Source organism: Bombina bombina, chromosome 5, assembly GCF_027579735.1.
Source record: "Bombina bombina isolate aBomBom1 chromosome 5, aBomBom1.pri, whole genome shotgun sequence".
Taxonomy (NCBI): Eukaryota; Metazoa; Chordata; class Amphibia; order Anura; family Bombinatoridae; genus Bombina; species Bombina bombina.
The window spans coordinates 219,873,624-219,894,312 of record NC_069503.1 but is presented as its reverse complement, the minus strand read 5'-3'; the positions used below and the strand labels follow the sequence as shown (position 1 = coordinate 219,894,312).

Here is a 20,689-nt window from a genome sequence, read left to right as displayed (position 1 = left end):
GCCCGCTGTCCCCTGATCTGAAGCTTTTACCTCCCTCAGATGGCCGAGAACAGCAATATGATCTTAACTACTCCGGTTAAAATCATAGTAAAAAACTCTGGTAGATTCTTCTTCAAACTCTGCCAGAGAAGTAATAACACGCTCCGGTGCTATTGTAAAATAACAAACTTTTGATTGAAGTCATAAAAACTAAGTATAATCACCATAGTCCTCTCACACATCCTATCTAGTCGTTGGGTGCAAGAGAATGACTGGGACTGACGTAGAGGGGAGGAGCTATATGCAGCTCTGCTGGGTGAATCCTCTTGCATTTCCTGTTGGGGAGGAGTTATATCCCAGAAGTAATGATGACCCGTGGACTGATCACACATAACAGAAGAAATATCTTTCTTTTTTACATAGAGATGTTCAGGAGATATTTTCTAGTCAGCATTTACAGCTATGCTGCATCACTTTCAAGTGTTTAAACATTTGGGTATTATGGCCCTTTAAATTAAACCGTCTACCATAGGAATTTGTATACTACGTCACTTCCGGTGACGTTTAATCAGCTGGTGGAGGCATGTGGCGCTCACTGCGCATGCGCTATCCGCTAGAGGCCCAAACTACAGCTGATGAGGAATTATGTGGCACGCGCACGTTACTGGTTACAAAATCACAATCAACAAGCGGTCTGTCATTGGATTTTGTAACCAGAAAGGGTTCCATTCCATGTAGGAATAAGTTGCAGCATCCAGATTAAAACCATTTCCTCTTAAATTAATTACAACAGAAAAAAAAGTAACATTCTATTCAAAGTTAAAAGAATTGCATAAGGTTTTAACAATTGTCAATATGCATAAAAAACATGTTGCATGCTGTACCCCCTAAATGTACTGTTACATGCTGTGACACCCAATATGCACCCTATGTCGCATGCTGTACCCCCTAAATGTACTGTTACATGCTGTGACACCCAATATGCACCCTATGTAACATTCTGTTAACCCTAAATATACTGTTATATGCAGTATACACCCTAAATGTACTGTCACATGCCGTGCACCCTATGTCATAAGATATACACCCTAAATCTATTGTCACTTGCTATGCACCCTATATGTACTGTCATGTGCTTTGCACTATTTATGTACTGTCACATGATATACACCCCTTGTGCATTTGGTGACATAATATACACCTCAGTATGTACTGTGCAACGTGATATACACCTCTTGTCCAAGCTTTTGACACCCTTTTTGTACTGTGACATACATCCTAATATATACTGTGGTATGATATACACACACCAATTTGTACTGTCATATTCAATACAACGTATATGTTTTATGACATGATATACACCCTATTTGTACTGTCACACGCTATACACCCAATATATATATATATATATATATATATATATTCACATGCTGTACTCCCTAATAAATACCTTGACACTCTATACATACAGTGATAACCTATACACCCCAGTATGTACTGTGACATACTATACACCTTTGTACTTATTGTGATACACTCCAATATATACCCCTACACATACACCCTGAAACGTATATCTGAACACACACACAGACGTACTTTGACACCCTATGGCACGCTGTACCCCTACACATAGTATGGTACACTACCTCTGCATTTAGAAGGGGGCTGGCTATATGGTCATTTGTAGAGGTTTGGTTGCACTAATTTCTGGGGGAGGGGGTTGTCTGTGCGGCCATACATTGGGGTTCACCAATATTTAGTGTACAATTGTCAGGCTTATATACTACTATCAGATGCAGAAGTTTTGATTCTCCCAATTAAAGCGGTTAGATGAAGTTGACAGAGGTTCTTGGCATTAGGGGGTCTGTGTTGCAGACACAATCATTTTTAGAACACAGAGCCATTGAAAGTCACCCAAGACAGCGACGAGAAGCAGAAGAAATATAGCAAGGGGTCAAGAGCTCAGCGCAGCTCCTTAGGTTAGAGGAATTCAGAAACTGCGTTTTTTATTTCCACGTCCTGTGAGATGATTTTTTTTTTTTTTACATCGTGCTATGCACTTTTTTTCCAAATTTAGACAGTTTATGAACAAGGATCAGAGAATAGAAAAGCACCAGAGATATAGAGTGAGGGAGGAGGTGTGGGATATAGTACATAGCAGACGTATTCAATATATTTTCCTACCGCATCTTACAATGTTAGTCAATACAATGTCAGTACCCTTTCTGGTTACAAAATCCAATGACAGACCGCTTGTTCATTGGGATTTTGTAACCAGTAACGTGCGCGTGCCACATAATTCCTCATCAGCTGTTGTAAGGAGTTTGGGCCTCTAGCACATGCGCAGTGAGCCCCACAAACCTCCACCAGCTGACAAACGTCACCGGAAGTGACTAAGTATACACATTCCTACGAGTAGACGCATAACTTTAGAACACCTGCTCTAAAATATACACTTCTGCAAATCCTCTGGTGCCAGAGACTTGGAAGCAATATCTAATCCTATTTTTATGATCTCTTAATTTAATCACATTTTAAAATAGGACCTTAAGAAAGAGAAAACAATATTAACAACTTTCTAATTTACTTCTATTATCTAACTTGCTTCATTTCTTGGTATCCTTTGTTGAAGATGCAGCAATGCACTACTGGGAGCTAGCTAAACACATTAGGTCAGGGGTCAGCAACCTTCGGCTCCCAGATGTTTTGTAACTACATTTCCCACGATGCTGAGACCTCTTTAGGCTATCTGAGCATCATGGGAAATGTAGTTACAAAACATCTGGGAGCCGAAGGTTGCTGACCCCTGCATTAGGTGAACAAATATGTGCAGTCCCCAATCAGCATCTCCTGGGCCTATCTCCTATATGGCACACACAAACTAGCGCTGTCTAGCTGTGAAAACCTGTCAAAATGCACTGAGATAACAGGTGGCTTTCAACTGTTTAGAAATCAGTTTGAGCCTACCTAGGTTTAGCTTTCAAAAAGAATACCAAGAGAGCAAAGCATATTTGATGATAAAAGTAAATTGGAAAGTTGTTTAAAATTACATACCCTATTTGAATCATGAAAGTGTAATTTTGACTTTACTGTCCTTTAAAAGGGCCAGTAAACCAACCAAATGTTATACAATTCTGCACAGTCACAGCAGGCCAGATCGCGCCATTAAACTGAATGTAGCTCACTCCCGATACCATACCAATGCAGTAGGGACTAGGGAGCCACATGAAGTTTAATGGTGCGATCTGGAGCGCTGTGACTAGACAGCGTGCCCAAAGCGCTTTGGTAAAAAACAGACCCGTTTAGTAGAGCCAGGAGCGGTGGTCTGTAAAATTCGATTTCATAAGTAAATATCTCTAAAATACTTTTCTTTAGAAAGCTGGTGCTAGGCTAATGCACTATAACATTATATGGTGGGTTTACTGGCCCTTTAAAGGGACACTCAGGTTTTATTACATTTTCATGATTCAGATACAGCATGTAATTTTAAACAACTTTCCAATTTACTTCCATTAAAAAAAATGTGCACATTCTTTTATATTTACACTTTTTTTGAGTCACCAGCTCCTACTGAGCATGTGCAAGAACTCAGACTATACCTATATGCATTTGTGATTGGCTGATTGCTATCACATGGTACAGAGGGAGTGGAAATATACATAACTTTGAAATGTGTTAGAAAAGAATCTACTACTCATTTGAAATTCAGAGTAAATGCTGTTGTATTGTCTTGTTATCTTGCATTTGTTGATTATGCAAATTTGCTGTGTTTGCTGGTCCTTTAAGCACTTAATACATTTTATAAACATAGTAGTGATGTTTTTATCCACCTCCCTCTAGTCTGAAATCTATCTATCTTTCACTACATTCCAGGGCTGACCTGTCTGCACATGTGCAACAGCTCTCCTGTAGATGCCTGAAGTGTAACCTAGGTTCCAAAACGGAAGCACACAATTAGAGGGAGGTACATGATATGTATTTAGTGTTCCTTTAATGACACTTTGAATTTTAAATGAGCGGTAGATTTTTGTTCTAAAAAATTATGTTGGCTTTCTTGCAAGCAACCCATTCATATACATACAGTATATACCATGAACTCTTGCATGTTCTTAGTTGAAGCTGCCTCATGTGCACACATAAAAAGGAATGTGCTCAATTTTATAATGGAAATAAACTTCTATTTTTATTTTATTTTTTGCTTTTTGAAGTTGCATACTCTGACCCAAAGTATAATTGACTTTTATTTACATTTAATATTAAAAAAAACTGAGCTGTAGGATACAACAATCTTCATCTTGTTCAAAGCATTCTTTCCTCAGTTGCAGAAGATATGTCTAAGATTTTCCAACTGACTGAGCCATTATTAAAAATGTGACGTTTAAAAAAGGAAGATTTAGATAATCAGAGAGGCATTTCACACCTCCACTCTAAATGGATAACTGAATTTCCCTCTAGTAGCAGCGCAGCACTGCATTTGTTCTCATACACATAACCAAGTACTGAATCAAATAAATTAGCATAAATATCTGTAAATATCGTCAGCTCGCCACGCTTTTAAAGCATCAAGTTTACATACAGATAGTATGTGACTAGAACTAAACTATATTTTTTATTTTAAACATAATTTTTTTTTAAATTATTTTTATTGAGGATGAAACAAGATAACATACAGGAATTCCATTATAGAATAACAAAAACAACCCAGGCGATAAGTGCCATAACAATGGGGTGACATATGTTCAACTTAGTAAAGTACCATAATACAACCAATAGTCTCAATTGTACATGTATGAGAATATAAAGTGCAAAGAAAATATCAACTGTTCATCCTCGATTTTCCACCTCCCTAACATGAGCGAGGCCGATTTAAAGTGAAGACCGTCACTCTTCGTCATATTATGCATCTAGTAAAATTAATAGGACTTTAATTCATGATTTTTTTTATACCGCATCCTAATTCACAAAATCAATCTATTTACCAAGTATTATTAGCCGTGATTCCTCCGCCATTTTGTCCATCAATGCACAAGTGATTGACATTGCAGTCTTCTAATCCGCAGTTGCACCCCGTGGCGTTCAGACCTTTTACTGCAACGTCACGCGATGCTTCTGCGCATGCGTTTTAAACTACAAGAGCTATTCGGATCCAAAGCGCATCCACGACACACGCATGGGCTACACAGATAGTCACTAATTTTCTAGAATAATACCGTCTTCATTCTGTAACGCATGCGCATATCTACTAACGATGTAGACACGCATGCGCAAATTGAGTACTCCACGCTTATAAGATACGTAATAGAGTTGGCGGGACCGCTCTTTACGTCAGGGACTAGAAAACAAGGAAGTAGAGGATGGGAGGAGTTGCTCGCAAAAACGGAGCTAAGTTATAATATAAAATTATTATATAAACAAAAACATTTATAAAAAAAAAAAAAAAAAAATATGGCGGTTTAACTAACGAAGTGTTTGTGAATTAGTAGTGAATACCAACTATCAGAAAATTTACATTCACTTTAAGACCTCTAATACGTCCATTATAAAGGAATAGCAGGAGGGTTTCTACATTAGAAGGACCCATTTTGGATCCTTTTAACATTATCAAAACAAAGCACTCTTCCTTATAGCATATACATCTAAGATAAGGAGTGCATAATATAGTCAAACATAAGGGAAGGGATAATATTATAAACAAGAAGCTTGTTAACGTTAAAACATAATAAACCGGCAACATAAGAGCATATGAAAAGATAACTACCTCTGGATAATACCTTGCACTAAGCAAAGTTAATATCTTGTCTAATGGAGACAATAAATGAACTATGTGGGAATATTAATCTAGATTAAATACAACAATATTGTCTCAGATCGTCCAGACTGCACAATAAGAATATTTGCTTCTTAAAGATATAATACTCGATTTTGGTGTGAAATGGGGAGTTTCCTTGGAATCTACGTTCCTATGTTTATTAAATAAACAAAAAGTTTAGGGGGGGGGGGCGGAGCAACATATAGGAAGATCACAGTTACAGGTCTGCAAGGGCTAACCAAACATGGTGTGTAAGTAGTTCTCTCAAAATGAATTAATTTGAAAGCAGATTAGGCATAGTGAAACCACTTTAGCTCCATCCATGTGTACAAATATGACTATAATTATAAAAGACAAACATACTAAATGAACTAGTTAGGTATAAATGTTGAATGCTAGGTTACCATTATATGAAAGCATAAAATGAATAATAACCATCTCAATTAGGAGAGTAAATACTTATATTGCTGCTTAGAAAAGCATAGTTATCGCTATAATGCTATTATTCACCTTAATATAGGTGGTATAGGAGACTGTGTTGCAGTTTTGTATCTAAAATACCTCTAAATATAGCTATAACAGTACATATATGATGTGTTTGCTAGGCCACCTCGGCCGCAGGCAGCTCAGCAGAAGGAGTAAAAGGTATTTGTAATGACTCAAACCTAGCTCCATTGGTAATTAACGATAACTCTGAAACTGGTATACACATATATAAATCAGCATTTTTCACTTAATATTGGCTAAAAAGGTGACTAGGGTGTGTGTGTGTGTATATGTATATATATATATATATATATATATATATATATATATATTTATTAAGGGTCTAATAGAAAGGGTAGGGGCTGTTTAGCCCTGCCTAGCCTGAACTGCAGTCTAGTATAGAAAACCCAGAATATACCTTATTTTAAACATAAATTTATACTGAATGTGCATTTACTTATTTTTTTAAACTAAGTATTATTATAATACATACACATATTTTATACATATGCCCAAATGCATCATGAAAACAGACATTTCTAGCAAATAAATTTGTGGATTTTATACAACTTAGTGAAGCTCTATTTTAAAATATGGTCAATATGAATGCTACCATTGCACAAATAACAAAAAACAGCTACTCCTTGCATTTTAAGCAATAGAAAAATGTCAGTCTCATTAAATATAAAATGTATTAAAGAGACCATGATGATTAAAATTAAATAAAGTTGCATCACATTTGAAGAAGCAGTAACAACATTCCTCAAATCTGAAATACATAAAATATATCAACATGGAAACATCTGATACTTTGAATATTGTGCCCCTTCAGTCATTACCACTGCTGACAAAAAGATGTAGCACTTTCTATTTTACAAGCAGGAAAATGAAGACCACAACAACTTTATTAGAGAAGGCACAGCTATACATAACTAGGATTACCTCCAGACTGGCTGAACAACTATTTTCAGAACCTCAGCTAGACTAATATGCTTACATTCTTTACAAACACCATTTGCCTAATATACTATTATTTTGATTGCAGTGGTTATCTGCAAGCTTAGAGGGGCATGTGACCTTAAACTGGAGGGGGGTCCACACTTTCCATAGATGGGTTGCATTTTCCTATAGTTAACGTGAGGCAAGTATTCTGCTAAAGCCCCTTACTGCACAATATGCAGTAATGGGGAGGGTCCTTTACTTTGGTTACTTGCTCATGTATGACATGACTATCTCTAGATCATAAAGTGCTGGGTGTAAAGAGTACAATATATATACTCATTTGTTAGTAATGTCAATTTAGCTAACTGGCCAGTCAATGTAATTCATCTAAAGAGCTTGAGACAGATAATATTATAAAGAAACAGGGTGATGAATGTTTAAAGTATGAAAGTGAATATTTATACAAAGGGAAGATTGACAAAAGAAATGTCAGCCACTGAGCTAAAGACTACATCGCCAAGATGGACAATACAAACCCACTTTAAAAGAAACCCTAAGGGTACCCAAATGGCTCAAATGAAACAAAAACATATAGGTCACATGACCTTTAGCAGAAGATCGGTTGAAATAAAGAAAAAGAAGGATGTGGTACCTTTACACACTTTCATGTGGCAGAAAGGAGATTCCCATACAAAATCAATAAGTGCTATCAAGTAGCAAAAATGTATTCATAGACTACAATAGAACAGACCACTGGCATCTTCAAAGGAGATCCCTTGGCTTTTTAGAACATTGAAATAAGTTACTGCACAACATGTCTTGCTTCAGCAAATCATGATTAAAGGGACAGTCTAGTCAAAAAAAAACAAAAAAAAAAAAAACTCATGATTCAGATAGGGCATGTAATTTTAAACAATTTTCCAATTTACTTTTATCACCAATTTTTCTTTGTTCTCTTGGTATTCTTAGTTGAAAGCTTAACTTAGGAGGTTCATATGCTAATTTCTTAGACCTTGAAGGCCGCCTCTTAAGAATGCATTTTAACAGGTTTTTCACCACTACAGGGTGTTCGTTCATGTTTTTCATATAGATAACACTGTGCTCGTGCACGTGAAGTTACCTGGGAGCCATCACTGAGTGGCTAAACTGCAAGTCTGTCAAAAGAACAAATAAAGGGGCAGTCTGCAGAGGCTTAGATACAAGATAATCACAGAGGTAAAACAATATATAAATATAACTGTGTTGGTTATGCAAAACTGGGGAATGGGTAAAAAAGGGATTGTCTATCTTTTAAAACAATAACAATTCTGGTGTAGACTGTCCCTTTAAGGCAATCCAATTAAAGGGTTACTTACTTAAAATAATGCCATCAACGTGGCATTCGGATTACAATGAGGCGCGAATATAAAAATATACAGAAACACATATAAACACACAATATATGGCCAAAAGTCAACGACATCCATTGCGAACATGTGCATAAAATGCAGCACAGCCATGAAATCTACTTAGATTAACATTGTTAGTACAATGGGCTGTACTGAAGAACTCAATGACATTAAACATGGCACTGTCATAGGATGCCACCTTTGCCATAAGTCACTTTGTGAAATGTCTGCCTTAGTTAACTTTAAGTGCTATTATTGTGAAGTGGAAGCATCCTGGAGCAATAACAGCCTAGCCACAGAGTAGTAGACCATGTAAACTCACAGAGTGAGGTGTTGCCAAATACTGAAGTGCGTAGAAATCGCCTATCACCTGTCATATCACGCACTACAAAGATTCGACAAACTGCTACTGGAAGTAAAAATAGCACAAGGACTGTGTGTTGGGAGGTTCAAGCAGGGCCGCCATCAGGGGGTGACAGGGGTGACTCCTGTCAGGGGCCCAATGAGCCAGGGGGGCCCCATGAGGCAAAAACTAAAAAAAAAAAAAAAAAAAAAAAATTTTTTTTTTTAATTTTGGCAGCCACCAGTGGGTACTACAGGAGAGTGCTAATTGAGCATGGGAAATGTTATTACAAGTAGTAAAGTATTAGCATTTGAGAGGATTTCTTAGTGTGCACTAAACCACTATGCTCAGTGTGAGACTGACTTGGCACTTTGTACAGTGTGTGCCTGAGTCAGACGGCAGATCACTTTCACTTGAAGAGGAGGTAGGACTTACTTAGCAAATGTTTTTTTATTTCTTTGTGCAATTTTGGATTGTAACTTCAGTGTGGTAGTAGTTGTATGGTGGGGCTAGGGGTCCATAAAAACACATTTTTTTAGCAGCAGTGTATTTATGATTATTTGACAATGCTGTAGAAATTCTATATTTAAAACCATGCAGAAATGTTTCCTCCTCAATACACAAATGGTAGATGCCCTTTTGGCAGATATGCATTATATATATATATATATATATATATATATATATATATATATATATATATATATATATATATATATATATATATATATATATATATATATATATATATTACATTAGAGTTTACTGCCCCTTTATGCAAGGACTTTCCAGATGCAAGGAGGCATTTTATCTAAGATTTTTACATCTGCATAAAATTTTATACTCTCAGACTAAGATTGCTCAGTGTTTGAAATGATACAGGTTAACTTAAAACTGTTCAGTTTACACTACAGCTGACTTAGTTTTGAAATACATACCAACAAGCCTAAATCCTGAATTTAACCAGATCTAATGGTATGAGTACCACAGCTTATGGTCCCACCAAGACCATATAGAGTACAGCATTTTCAAAATCCATAAGTACAGCTGACAGATGGGGAAATTTGTACACTATATTTGAAGTGGTGCTCTTGGTTGGGGAAAATGGGAAAAAAACAAACAAACATATGTCAACCTTTTAAAGGTACTTTTCTTCATCTAGCCATCTACCCAGCTCATTAATGTACAATTTTGAATTCACAGAATTATTTTTGTTTGCACATTTACAAATATGATTCTTTAAAAAGTGATCTCTTAATTTCTTCATTTTTTTTTATCATGCATGTCACACTGTTGATTTAGGGGATGCAAGGTGCATAAATGTTTCGTCCTGTGAGTGTTTCTGTGGGTGTATGTGTTTATGTCTTTGTGCTTTGGTTTGTGTCTCTATGTGTATGTATTTTTTATCTGTGGGTCTCTCTGTGAGGGTGGGTGTGCATGTATTTGTGCATTTTCTGTGGATGTCTGTGAGGGTGTGTGCATATGTCTTTGAGCTTTTTATATGGGTGTTTCTGTGAGGGTGTGTGTGTGTATGTATGTATGTCTGTGTTTTCTGTGGGTGTCTCTGTGAGGGTGTGTGTATGTCTTTGTGTGTTTTTTGTGGATGTCTCTCTGTGTGTGTGTATGTCTTTGTGTGTTTTCTGTGGGTGTCTCTGTGTGTGTATGTGTGTATATGTCTTTGTGTTTTCTGAGGCTGTCTGTGTCGTTGTTTCCTTGGGTGAATGTGCAAGTTTGAGTTTGTGTGTGTGTGTCCATTGTCTGTTCCTTTTTAGGACATTTTGACCTTACTACTAATTATTCACATCTTTCTACAGACTTTGAGACTAACAAGACCTTTCCGGAAGTAACCACTCCACCATTTAACCTTTAAATTATTGTTTAGGCAGTTCAGGGCCCTTCCTTTCAGCCACTGCATGCTGTCATAATTTAGTTGTCATCTTCCTTTACAAAAAGATAATCAGAACTCCATATTTTGTTTTCTAAATCTCCTTTTTTTACAAAACTGTAGTTTACCTCATTACTTGTCAGGTCAATGTAAACAAGTGCTAAGTGTCTGTTTGGGTTTCTGTGTCTGAGTGTGTTTCTTTGCGTGTCTGCTAGAGTGTCTATATGTGAATCCTTATGTGTGAGTGTGTTTGTGTGTTTCAGTGTATGAGTGTGTCTGTGTGTGTGTATGTTACTACCTTTACAACATTTCCAAGTTTAAATAGACAATTAAGAATAAAGTGCATATACGTTTTAGTCACTTGGTCAAAAATTGCACATGTCAAAGGAGGGGGGGGGGGGGGGGGGCCTGATCAATGGTTGAGTCAGGGGCCCCAAAATTTCTAGTGGCGGCCCTGGGTTCAAGAAATGGGTTTCCTTGGCCAAGCAGCTGTACACAAGTCTCCCAGAAACATGTGTAATGCCAAGCATCAACTGGAGTGGTGTAAAGCAGTGTTTCTCAACCGCAGTGCTTAAAGGGACACTGGACCCAATTTTTTTATTTTGTGATTCAGATAGAGCATGCAATTTTAAGCAACTTTCTAGTTTACACCTATTATCACTTTTTCTTCGTTCTCTTGCTACTTTTTTTTTTTTTTTTTTTTAAAGAAGGCACCTAAGCTATTTTTATGGTTTAGTACACGGGACAGCACTTGTTTATTGGTGGATGAATTTATCCACCAATCAGCAAGAACAACCCAGGTTGTTAACCAAAAATGGGCCGGCATCTAAACTTACATTCTTGCATTTCAAATAAAGATACCAAGAGAATTAAAAAAATTTGATAAAAGGAGTAAATTAGAAAGTTGCTTAAATTTGCATGCTCTATCTGAATCACGAAAAAAAAAATTGGGTTCAGTGTCACTTTAAGTACCCCAACATTTCAGGTTTTCAATATAGCTGAACCAGTGCACAGGTCAAATAATCTGCTGATGGGTGAGAGCAAGTTAGTATCCATTGTGTTACTGTTTAGCTCTTTATTTAACCTGTGCACTGGTTCAGCTATATTGAAAATCTGGCCTGTTGGGGGTACTTAAGCAGCAGTTGAGAAACACTAGTATAAAGCATGCCACCGCTAGACTCTGGAGAAGTGGAAAATAGTTTTCTGGAGTGATGAACGATTCACTACCAAGCATGCTGGGCATGTAATTTTAAACAACTTTCCAACTTACTTTTATCAAACTTGCTTTTTTCTCTTGTTATTCTTAGTTGAAAGGAAAGCTAAACTTAGGTAGGTCATATGCTAATTTCTTAGCCCTTGAAGGCCGCCTCTTATATAAATGCATTTTGATGGTTTTTCACAACTAGAGGGCTTTAGTTCATGTGTGCCATAAAGACAACATTGTGTTCACGCACATGGAGTTACCTATAAGTAAGCACTGATGTGGAAAGTCTTCTCAGTAGAGTGATGGCTGTAAAGGGGACAACACCACATTAATGCCCATGTTTATGCAACAGGATGTTCAACAAAAATTCATAGGTGTGATGGTCAGTTGTCTATATACACTTCTGTTCATATAGTGTTACTGGTTTTAAACATTTCATACAGTTTATCTATTACATACTGGACTTTTCATCAATTTAAACATTAAATACCACACTACACCCCAAACCCGTTTCATAAAACTAGTGTCCTCTATAAGTGCTGGTTGAGAATCACTGGACTGAAGAAAAGCTAATAACTATTCACTGCCCTGTAATAACACTGCACTGATTTTAAAATGTGTATTAAAAAAGAAATTGTTGTACTTTGTGAAAAGTGACGCAGTCTACATTGGTTATTTTGACATCACCCTTACAAGTCATGTTAATTACAATAAAAAGCTATATAAAGTGCAAGTTACATACTGAGCAAAAGTAAACCTCACAATTCAGATTACTCTTGTATTGTACTTCTATATTTTAATAAAACATACTGAAAAAAAATGACAGATTTGAATCGTAACATGCCGGTACAAAAGCAGGAAGTTTAACATGCTAATGACAGCACAGGAACTTTAATTTTGGCTAATACATTTAGATATTTTTCAACTTATTCCTGTTCAATACTACTACTGTCTCCCAAATTTAAAATAAATTTGACCAGTGATTGTTAGCTAAATTTAAGTATTTTTGATCTTGACAAAACACACAAGCAATGGGTTACACTAGCCAGAACAGTAAAACTAGTGACATAAGACAGGGCCCACCCAGATTGCACCAGCTTGCTCTACCACAATCATCACTGAAGACAGAATAAGGGGGTGCGCATATTAAAAAGTATTTAGCCAACACTTCTTCTCAACATGGAATGGCCATTTAAATGAAATTGTAGGAACCAACTACAACTTGGAGGTTGTCAGTTACACACTTTAAGAGACAAACAAGCACTTTACATAAAAATGGAAAAATTTTATTTTATGAGTTATGCTCGCCAAAATGTCAAACCGTGCTCTGCATGCCACAGACAAGCAAAATAAGTAGGGGTGGAAAGATATGGATGAAAGCTGGCTCTAGACGAACAGCATTTGTATGGTTATATGACAAGAGGTGTGTGAGTCATACGCACATATATTACAGATGCAGCTATAGTGTAAGACTGATCAATGCTACACCTGTTCTTTCAGGTGCTTGTAACATTGGATTGCATGAATTCATTTAGTTGAATTTATGGCTGTTGTGTGGGCACTTTCAGAGACTAAAAATGCTGAAATTGACAATATTTTTAGATTAAAAAAAAGGACACTTTTTTTTTTTAAATGGTTTAAAAAGATAACGCCTTTACTACTGATGCTGCAGTTTTGCACAACCAAATTATATTAATATACTTTATAACTTTTAACCCTCTAAAGGACTGCCTGTTTCTAAGCCTCTGCAGGTCGCCTCTTATCAGGTTTTCACAGACAGACAGTGCTAGTTCATGTGTGTCATATAGATAACATTGTGCTCACTCCTTTGGAGTTTTGCAGTAAACGGCACTGACAGGCTAAAATGTAAGTCTGTAAAAAGCACTAAGATAAGGGGCAGTCTGCAGAGCCTTAGCTACAAAGCAATCACAAAGGTTAAAGTGTATTATTATAACAGTGTTTGTTATGCAAAAAACTGGAGAATAGATAATAAAAAGTTATTATTCATCTTTTTAAACAAGAAAATAAATAAATCACCATTTGCATTATTTGGAGGAGGCAGTCAGAGTCTTGACTCGGCAGACAACGCTAGCCACAGTGTTTAACCTCTTAAGGACATATGACGGAATTTTTCCGTCATAAAACAATTGAGCAAACTGAAAGCTGTGTCCTTAAAGGGTTAAGTTAGTATTAAATTAATTGTTTTGCAGTTGCTCTTTAAAGCTTATTAGGAAAAGATATTAGCAGGGAGCACTGAGACGTCACCAGGGTGTATTTACAGCTCTGAGAATTGCAAAATCCACAATTTTCAGAGCTACATTAAATGAATGTGGGTAAATAAATTATATTGAAAAGTTGTTTTACTACACAACTTTTTTTAATAAAAATATTAACATGTTTACTGCCCCTTTAAACACTCTTCAGCAAAAAACTATGCATAAAAATGAATTCCTCTCTGGTGAGCAGGCCCAACAGTCGTCCTGTCCCAGTCTTCCTTCCCTGTTTTGTCTTTATAGTACCCCATCTACAGTCCTGCCCAATTGGTCGACACATTGCAATATAAGATGACAATTGTTTTTTAAACATTTTGTTAGAAAATTAAAGGGTTTTGGAATTTAAAAGCTGTAGTAGAATACACCCCTTTAAGATAAAACCCATGAAAATGGTTGCCTTTAAACTGTAGCCAATGAGAAACATATATAAAAAGAGCCCCATGACTTTAAAGGGACATAACACAAGTTGGGATAGAGACAAAATATAATATGTATTTTAATTACTTAACCTGCAGATTTATACTGCAGTGCCTTGCCATTAACCCTTTCTTTTAAGTTTCCAAATTGTACAGCGCTAACTCCTCCCACACATTTCCTTCTATGGCTGTATCGATATCTAACTTTGCTTTTGGTAGAATGCAAAAGTAGACACATTATCTGCTGGAGCATGCCTAGAAGCAAATAAAGCTGCTGTGAAATACAATGCCTATTTTTCTGTAGCTAAACACTGATAAGGGGGGTGGATCAGACTACTCCAGACAGACTTGGCTATGCAAGTAAATTTTGCTTATTTTTGAAAATTATTATAAAATACTTGCCAGCAATTTTTAAACAATTTTTATGCAAACTATTTTTTACTTAATTAGCCCTTTTAGGATATGCACAGATCTCAACATGTTTTATGGCACTTTAAGTTAGTAGGTAGCTGGGTCATGAATACCGCACTATACTAAACAAAACATTGTATGCACTAAAGCCTATCTGGAGAGAGTGGGTGAAGAGCACTTTTCAGAAGTATTTTATATCAAAGGCATGCAAAATAATTAATATATATTGCAGAGTTCTCCCCAGGACTTTTTTATCGGGTGCTAATATTAAGCCAATTTGTTAATATTACAAATGTTTTTTTACTGAACAAATTATCATTAAATACATTTATGTTTTATTTGTAATTAATCTGTGCTTTGGATAGCAGAAAATGATATAATATTAGAAAATATTACACTGCCCCCACCCAGCTACTTCATAATGCCACCCAGCTAGCAAAATTTACTGTGGAGAACACTATATTGCTATATTTGAGTTTAATTAAAAATGTATGAAGGATTCCATTTGGATTTTCACATCCTTTTAAATCAAGTCTGTGCCATTTTTACAGTCCTGAAAATGCGTGGTACAAAGCTTACCATTCTTCAGTTGCCAAGTTGTGTAAACGTGTTAATAAAGAGCAAAGATACAAAATCTGTAACTATAGTAGTTAGCAGCCCAGAACTTTTCAAACTAGTCGCCTATTGACTTATAGGAAGTCTGATAAACATATTGTGCAACACAGATATGAAAAATTAGAGTTACTGAATAATTTATTGCGCCAGCAACATGAAATTTTCAAATTCATCTCACCTACACTGGAAGAGCAACTTGCTCAGCCCTGAACTGCAGAGTCAACCTGGAAAGAACTCAAGTCAGTAAGTGCCGTTTAACCAGCTCCTGTTTTAATGTCTATTTATGCAGTGATGTCGGGAATTAAATAACTTTAGATTATATATATAGTTTTTATTATTTTTATGAACATGCTTCAAATTTCACCATTCAAGCAACAAACTTTGCTATCTCTGGGAAAAGCCCTCCGACAATAACATGTGAAAGCTTTTTTCACTTGAGTGCAAAGGACAACTCTGACAAGTTCTCTACTTGGTGCAGGACCTGAGGATTCCTGGGTACCAAACTTCTTGCTAATTCTCAAGATTTTAAATTAAGGTTTGAGAGGCTCAACCTCATTTACTTGCATCATAGTCACCTGCAATGGTTAATGGCATCAAATACAATTAGGAAGCACTCAAAAGCAGAGTTATTTCCTCATTGCTCCTCAAGCCATAGAGAGGGGGATAAGACCCCATTTTGGAATGAGGGAGGTTGCTCCTTTCCTATAGGGCAGCGGTCACAAAGTACAGGCCCCAGGGCCAAATGCGGCTCTCAAGATATTTTAATCCGGCCCTCCCTTGTTTAATAGGTAAACCATTAATTTGGGCTGTCAATGTATTTTTAAGGTTCTAAGAGATGTAACTAGTTGATATTCTCTATAGGCACTCACAAGACAAATATAAAGACAAAGCATCCAGTGTAGACTCACGCACGGTGTTGGGTAAATATTACTTTTTACGTTGCTATACAGTTCCAAGATGATCACTTCACAGGTACTCACAAGATAAATATACAACTGTGTATGTCTATTGTGGGCTACAACTCCCACTTTTTACCACTACTTGGATAAATGTCACTTCCATTTCCTAGTATATCCAGTTTCCGAGCACTTACTCAGTTCAAGCGGCCCCCATGGGAGAAGAACACTTGACCAGTGGCCCCCAGATACTTTGAGTTTGATACCCCTGCTTTAGGGAGTCTGCAGCCTATCATTGAAAGTTGTCATTTTATGGCAAGGCATTTACTGAATGGGAAATAGAAGCTTCAAAAATGGGTAAAGTGCTCTCTATATTTAGTATTTTAGAGCATAAAGTATCCTCTTTCAAATAAGGGGTCACACATTCAAGTGCCTATTAAAAAGGTATAGAAAGGTCAAAAATGAAATTGTGCATGGCTGCAATTCAATTTAAAATAGATGCATTTTTGCAATATACTCTACTTCCATTAGCAAAATTGCTTTTAATAAAAGTAATGTTATTCCTGCGGCACACACACATATCCTGAGGACCTGTGCACCAGTATTCAAACGCCACATCTTCTGATAGTGTCAGCAGTAGCTTGTATGACACATATTACATATTCAGAGGCAACACACACAACAGCCAGTACTCTGAGCAAGCATGGTGTTTGAATACTGTTGCACAGGTCTTCACAGGATAGGTGTGTATGCCACAAAAAAACAGTAATAACTTATTTAAAGCATTTTTGCTAATGGAAGTATATTGCAAAAATGCATCTATTTCCCATTGAAATGCACATTTTAATTTTGATCTTTATAGCCCTTTAAGAGATCACCATGGTAACACAAGTCGTTTAACAGAACTGTATGCAGAGAGCAGTTAGCACCCCTCAAAAGAGGAATGCAAGACCCTGTATTTATAAAATGAAGCTTTCCTCTGTTAAATAAAGGGAGCTTATATATTAGCAGTGTCCAGGTAATTGTCATAACACTAGCAAATATCTCACAGAACTGGTCCTATTTTAGAGATAACTTTGTTACTGCAAACAAACCCTTATCAGCTCCTTACCATAGAAATATACAATATCACCCCCATATAAAAAGACAGAAAAGAATTATTCCCACCATTCAAATTTAGTTTTATGTCTTAACCTGTGATGTGATTGGTATTATTAGAAAAAACACCTGATGGCAACTGATAGCATTGGCTCATAGATTTGTTTAAGAAAAATGCCAACATTCCAATAAATACAAGACTATAAAACGAAAAAATAAAATAAAAAACAAATTGGCAAATGGTGTTTTGGCAAGTAAACTGATGCTAAACAAATGGTTTAATTGCAAACTTGAATTAAGACAGGTGTTTTATTTTTTTATATGCATTATATTATAAATAAAACAAATGACCTCCTGAACAAAACATAATTTCTGTTATAACTCAGAGAAAACACACTTGAAGTGATGTTTGAATGCAGCGTGAAAAAAAAACAAAAAACTGGAACACAGGGATGATAAATGGCTCATCAATGAAAGAGTTAAAATAGTCCCTATGTTGTAACCTTGAGACAAGCTTTTTTCTGAGATCAAACAGAAAAAAAACCCAGTACCAGTCTATTCTAGCAACAGGTGATGCTAAAGTTATACAAGCCTGGCCAGTGACAACTCATGGTCCCATAGAAATTATTCCATAGATAGTGCTAAACATAGTTTAACTAAATATTTATGTACCAACAAAGTCGTAATAGTAATGCCCTTCACTTGTGTCTTTATAATCCGCTGCAAAGGAATAACGCATATGCACTCATACACTGTAACTGCACAAAAGAATAAAGCCAGTAAACCAATCAGGGGAGGCATACCTACGTATTCAGTAGTCAACAACTGTAAATCCACAGCAGCACAAAAGTACAAATGTAACTATTGACTAGGGCTAAACATAGTGTGAGATTGGTATCCGTTTCAAAATGTTCTAATAAATAAACTGTCCTTTAAAAATGTTTACGGAAATCTGCTACTTTGTAATGAAAAAAAATGATATCATAACCTAGACTGCTGCAGATGTAATAAATGTAAACTTTTAACAAGAGGAGGAGGATATATACACTTGTTACTTTTTTAGTCTAAACAAACTATGTGTACTGCAAGTCACTGCTATGTTTATAAACATGAGAGATCTTCAGTTACATCTATCCCTGTGCATGCTTTAGTTCTATACACACATATGTGATCACTCTGACAAGTCACATACATAATATACATAAAGCAGAAGATAAGCAGTAGTGCCAGGTCTATTGTTGCAGACTCTGGCACAGGCTGGCACACTGCTGGGCAGATACCCCCACAGGTCGCAGAGTACCTAGGCGGCACCATCACAGCCCAACAGGGGAGCTTGCGGCCTGAATCACCCCGGTAGCACACATGTGTGTTCTTAGCACAACATCCCGCTCCCTGTCGCCCCCGCCCGGGGTCACTCACCTTGCCTATGGCCTTCCTATACCTGGTTACCGCTTGCTGGATGAGACTGGAAACTTTCAAGTTGCCATCCCCGCAGGGCACCACCACCCGGGTCCTCCCGAAGCTCACTGTCACCTTCATGCTGCCCCGTAGGGAGCACGCGGATACTTGCCCGCGCTCTTCCTAACACAGGGTTAATCCAGGGTTCCGATGCCACTCTGTATTCTCCGGTGTGTACGGGGCCTTCAGCCACCTCCTCTTTCCCCCTCTACCCTCCTGCATGTGAATACGTGGCCCCGCCCACTCCCCTCCGACAGGATTGTCTGACCGCCACCAACACACCTAGTTTAACTCTCAACCTGTGATCTAACCAATCACAACTCGTACTGATTGACTGACACTTTATTTGCCCTATTATGAAACTATATTTTCCATTGCATTCGCCCGCCTCTCAAAAAATCCATCCTGACTGGTTGTCGACTCCCGGCAAATCAGAGATTTAGGGTGGCAGAGATTGTCAGCGCGTAGGTAAACAAGGGCGGGCTATGTAAAATTAACTCAATCCTTGTCAGGGTTCCTGACTTTAATTATTTTTAAATGTTTTTTTGCTCTTTGTTATAAAGAGTCCAAAACCTCAAAGTCTCCTCTTGAAACAAATAAACAATATCTAAAATGTGCAATTCGAATCTATTTTTTTTAATGAAAGTGGACAAGTAGAGAAGGATTTTTTTTTTGCTGGAAAACTACAACTCCCAGAAATCTTTGTTGTACACAAATGATGTCACTCAGCGGAATGCAATTTGTAGTATAGTACTGTGTGTGTTGCTTCCCTACGTTTTGTAGTAATCGCTATTTGTTGCTGAGTTTCTTTTGTGTCTCAAGTTTTTATTGGGCAAATACGGTTCCAGCTGTAAGTTTTTGGATCTAGGAAGAAAGAGAGCAAAGCACAAAATAGCAAATACTGAGCATGAAACAGAAGGGACACATAGATGGGATATTGTATAGATGGAGGCAGCAAGGACAGGACTTTAGAAGTATCCTCCAACTATGCAATGATTCAGAGGACATACAGGAAATGTGTAATACTTTTGTTATGGAATGTTTGTGCATTTTTAGGAAAAACCCTTTGGAGATGTGGTGCACTCCTGTCATGCTCTGTCTCATTATTGTACTGATTAGAGCTGTCAAATGATGTGCTGTAAAAAAATCTAGGTGTTGCAATTTGGGTGGAAGTTCAAATTATTATTTTTTATGCTCACCTAGTGAGACCTAAAATGATTGACAAATAATCATCTGCAGAATGTTATACAAATATTTGCCACCACTATGAGAAAACAAAATTGGGGGGGAGGCCCTGGAACCACTGTAAAAGTGAATTGTTATCTATACTATAATCGCGTTTGTAACGTGTCCGTTGCCAGTTGCGCACGCATCCTCAAAGGAATGTTGGCTGCGTGCGCAGCCAAAAGAATCCACCTGGGTGCAGCGAAGCCCGCCCACATCTAAACCGCCAACCCCTACATCGCAAAACAATAAAGTA

At 37.0% G+C, this 20,689-nt stretch overlaps 1 protein-coding gene across 5 annotated transcripts in view; it reads right to left on the bottom strand.

Moving 5' to 3' along the window:
- Positions 1–19,442, bottom strand: part of PARD3 (par-3 family cell polarity regulator) — a 1,150,653-nt gene extending 1,131,211 nt beyond the window's left edge. For all 5 annotated transcript variants that reach the window (XM_053713848.1, XM_053713850.1, XM_053713851.1 and 2 more), the window contains exon 1: positions 19,171–19,442. In XM_053713848.1, the coding sequence (XP_053569823.1) occupies positions 19,171–19,290 (120 nt within the window). In that variant the 5' untranslated portion in view covers positions 19,291–19,442. The remainder of the gene's footprint in view (positions 1–19,170) is intronic.
- Positions 19,443–20,689: the final 1,247 nt, after the last annotated feature.